Source organism: Brassica oleracea, chromosome C1 (assembly GCF_000695525.1).
Source record: "Brassica oleracea var. oleracea cultivar TO1000 chromosome C1, BOL, whole genome shotgun sequence".
Lineage (NCBI taxonomy): Eukaryota > Viridiplantae > Streptophyta > Magnoliopsida > Brassicales > Brassicaceae > Brassica > Brassica oleracea.
The window spans coordinates 2,214,929-2,219,466 of NC_027748.1; the positions used below are offsets into that span (position 1 = coordinate 2,214,929).

Here is a 4,538-nt window from a genome sequence, read left to right on the forward strand (position 1 = left end):
AAGAAAGAATAGCGAGCAACTTCCAAAAATTAAAAACGAAAAACTTTTGCTTTGGAAGGAAAAACAACAATTCCACATCATCCGATTGAGCAATTTACATCTGCTTGAGATGTTAATTACAGTTGCAGCATTGTGATATAAACAAATTGGGAAACACTGAATAAAATGGTACATATTCCAATCAGATGGAAGACTTCCAAACCTAAATCGACCTAGTATTCTCTGTCTGATGGTAAAAGGACAACAAAATCAGAACTGACATGGAAGCCTAACTTTCAAGGCGGAGCCGTAGATTCTGTAACTAAAATCTACCTAGTATTCTGCAACTACGAAATGTTTTGAGCAGTATTAGTGGAGTTGGCGTATATATATATATATATATATATATATATATATATAGGGTTTAGAGGGGAAGTGGAATAGTAATTTGTGGAGTTGTTGTATTCGATTTGATGTATGCAAAAATAGATGTATTAGTGGGAGGAGGAGAAGTTGAATGGTGATTTACAACTGAAAGGGAAGCTGAAAGGCAATGAAGATGAATGAAGAAGTGGAAAAGGCCAGAATCGTTAACCTTACCGCGAGAAAAGCTTAAGAGAGAGATGCTTTAAGAGATGAGATAGATGACTCTTTCTTATTGGTTGAATTTTTAATCCTATGTGGCATAGCTCTCCTTTGAATATATTTAACTTTTAGTATAGTATATATATATGTAGATTTGATTCTTAAATTTAGAGAAAAGGCAAATCATATCATAATAAATCCACTATTATTTATTTCAATTAATTATCATATATGTTATCAAGTTTTTAATATTTATAACATTGAATAACAAACCTTCATCCCTGTAAATTACATATATCCACAAAAAGCTACACATGCATGCATCTCCTTTCAAGCTATAAAAAGTTAGTTAATTTGAAAACTAGATATGATTAAGTCTAGAGACATAATTCTTCAAGCAAAGAGAATAGTTCTTACAAAAATCTCGAGTTTAAGGCACATAATCAAGGTACCAAAGGGTCACTTTACTGTATACGTTGGAGAAGACGAAGAAGAGACGAAGAGATTTGTTGTTGTTAAAACATCATTTGTTCCAAGCTCTGAAAATGAATTTGGCACAGATCATTCCAGGAAATATCTCACGATCCCTTGTGCTGAAGATGTCTTCATTGAAGTTACTTCTCGTTTGAATTGAATTTAAATACATATATAGTGCTAAAAGCCTAAAACTAAAGTTGTTCGGTTTTCTCTCGATCTTCTCTCCCCACAAACTCTCCGCTTCGACATCTCCTCTCACCTCTCGTTCCGGTGGCCGACGGAGGGTCTCTACCCGTCGGTCGCCACCTCATTTCGTCACCGTTTCCTAGCCTCTGCCCTCTCATGCTTCGGTCTCTTCCACTTCCTCCTTGCTTCATCTCCTCTGTTTATCGTCGGGTTGCGGCCGGACCAGACGATTCAAACCGGTGGCTGTGGGTGTCCTCAGCTTCCCTGGAGAGATGGCGATGTCGTCGTGAGCCGGATCTGAGTTGGAGGCGTCGTCAAGCTGGTAGATCTAGGGTTTCACCCGGAGTAGATCTGGGTCAGATCTCTCCCGGAGGGTTCGCCGGAGTGGCTCTGCGTCGCTGCCTTTGCCGTTCTGGTCAGTATTCTGCCTCCACCGTCTCTCCCATGTCTCCTCTTACGGCTGCTTTGGTAAGAACATTGCGTCGTTGCCTTCGCCGTTCTGGTCAGGATACTGCCTCCACTGTCTCTCCCCTGTCTCCGCTTGCGACTGCTTTGGTAAGAACTTCCCCCTCTTGTTCCAAGTTGAAAAGGCGATTCGAGACTCATCGTCGGGGACTTCTTTCTCGGTAATGGTTCTTAGACAACCACCTGGTGTTTCTTTGGGTTTCGATCTGTTCGGGTTTGGGTTGGATTGGAGTTTCGTGCCGTTACTCCGCTCGTCTGACTTCCTAGAATGAGTCTCTCCTCCTGCTTCGCCTGCTGTAAGGAGCTCGAGCTCATCTGTTCTTCAAGCTTCAGAAGGAAGCTGGTTGTTGTCCTCTGCCTCTCTTGGTGTTCTGTGGCCGGAATCCCTCGTGCTCTGCTTGCGTGGTTGGACCAGAGTCCAGCCGTTTAAACCTCTGCTTCCACCTGCATGTACTCACCTTATCTTCATATACCGGTTTCTCTACATCGGCTAGGATTCTCAGAGTATGGCGTAGCAGTTTCTTGAGATAGCAACGTCTGGAGTGGACTTCATTTGCTTGCGATGGCCGGACCAGGGCTTGCCAATCCTGCTTCGCCTGTCCTTCTTTTGATGTCGCCTTCGGGATGGTCTGCAGCCCCTCGGATTGTTCTCCGGTTGCGATTCTCTACTGACCCGAGTGATCTTGATGCAGGTGCCGACTTCAAGATCTTCTCTCTGGTCTCCTGTTAGCTAAATGGTTGTCTTAGGATCTGTTAAACTAGCTAAGCCTTCTCGCAGCCTCATGGTTGTGACTGAGCCTTTTTAGTCTTAGTGAGTCTTTTTACTTTTTTTGTGGCTTACTATGGTTCCACTGCTTTGTCTTGTTGACTTAGCGACTTAGATTCAATAGGATTAGATCAGTCGAAGTCCATTGTATCTCTATGCCTCATTATTAAGTTAATGAAATTCACATACTTAACAAAAAAAAAAAAGTTGTTCGGTTTGATTATCAGTTTGGTTAGGTGTCTTATTTTCTTTTCTTTTTTTAAGTCAAACAACGTTAAAATTAAAACCAAAATGTATAAATAAAAATTGGCTGGGGAAATTGTATTCGTGCCTTTCTTTACGGTGCTTCCTCTAAATATTTTGAATCAATATTACAAATATTTAGTTCGTTTTAAGTTATTATATATTACAAAGCAATATAAAAATCTGTATTTCTAATAAAAAATGACATATTCGCAGTATTACATAAATTTTTTTTGGGACCTCGACTTAGTTATTTCACTACTAGGTTGGGTACCTTTAAAATAAATTACAAAACGTCAACCTGGGTACATGTATCTGACTATTGTAATTTGTTAGGAACATTTTACATTAGGAAGTTCTTTCTTAAATGAATTACTGTGGCAACAAAAGAAATGAATTACTGTGGCAAAAAAAGAAATTAATTACTCCCATAAAAATTGCTTGTATAAAAACAAGCGAAGATCTAATCTATATACATATTGGAAAAGTAAGCAAATCGACATAGAAAAGAAACATAAATTAATTTTCTGAGAAATTGAATACTTTACAAGTGGAACAGTTAAAAGAACTGGCAATATCTTCTTAGATCCAAAACTGAAAGAGACTCACAGTATCTCAATCTCAAGTTATTCTCTACACTGAGTTGGGTACACTCAAAGAAAAAAAAAACACAATATATTTGTATAAATAATCTGAATGAATCTTGGGATGATAGTGAGCTCCCTTATCATGAACAATTTAGAATAGAAGCTAGAGCAGTGAAGTAGTCTTCAGTGCAAGGGATTGTAAGACCTCCCATGGGATGATCGAACCCAAATTCTTCTTCCGCGAGATTCAGCAAACTTTGGAACAACGGATGATTTAAATATGATATAGGTATCACAAATCTCTTCATTTGGTAAGTCTCACCCACGTAGACGGCCACATGACCCTTTGGGACATTATTAGTACCCGACATCGCCAAGAGGCTCGCAATTCTGGCTGATAAGCTTCTTTGAAGCTTTTGCTTGGCGTGAGACAGTCCAATCAACTGAATACCCATTTTAATTTGAGGATCAATGCAAGTAATTAAAAAAGAGATCTTGAAAGGAAGAAAGAATCTTAAGTGACGAATATTTTACTATCTTGGTCTTCTATTGAAATGGATTAGTTAGTTTGTAAGCAAGGTTCTCAAAGTGCACCATGTATATATAGGGAAACTAAAATAATTTGTGACCGCAATTCACTCGAGAGTAATAGTTTGGGGAACATATCAGGTGGAGCTATTGGATGAAGTTCACATGCTTATGCCTTGTCTTTTTAGAACCAATATTTTTTCCTTTGAGTGGTGAAACATGTTTATAAGACCCTACCATTCCCGAAGATGAATTATAACAACCTACTCTCTTATATGAATAGAATCAAAATACGAATGGACAAACATTTACAATCAACTTGTTTGAGATTATTACTTTTGATAAAGACGTTCCGTAGATACACAAAAAATGTGTTCGGAAATTGGATGTATACAATGGTTTGCTAGATAATAACTAAATCTGACTTAAATGAATTCAAGTTAGGACCGGATTATAAGTTACGAGAGTAATAGTTTGAGGAACATATCAGGTGGAGCTAGTGGATGAAGTTCACATGCTTATGCCTTGTGTTTCTAGAAACCACTTTGTATTTTCTTTCTTTTTGGTGAAGCATGTTTATAATTAGACCCTACCATTCCAACAGATGAATTATAACAAGTTAACAACCTACCCATATCTTATATTAATCGAACCAATACAAGAAAGGAGAAACATGTTACAATCAACTTGTATGAATTTTTTTTTTTTTTTTTGATAAAGAC

At 38.2% G+C, this 4,538-nt stretch overlaps 1 protein-coding gene across 1 annotated transcript; it reads right to left on the bottom strand.

The window, feature by feature from the left end:
* Window positions 1-3,336: 3,336 nt before the first annotated feature.
* On the bottom strand, window positions 3,337-3,842 carry LOC106297419 (auxin-induced protein 15A-like). The gene has a single exon (XM_013733658.1). The coding sequence runs from the start codon at window positions 3,741-3,743 to the stop codon at window positions 3,429-3,431; it is 315 nt and encodes a 104-aa protein (XP_013589112.1). The 5' UTR covers window positions 3,744-3,842; the 3' UTR covers window positions 3,337-3,428.
* Window positions 3,843-4,538: the final 696 nt, after the last annotated feature.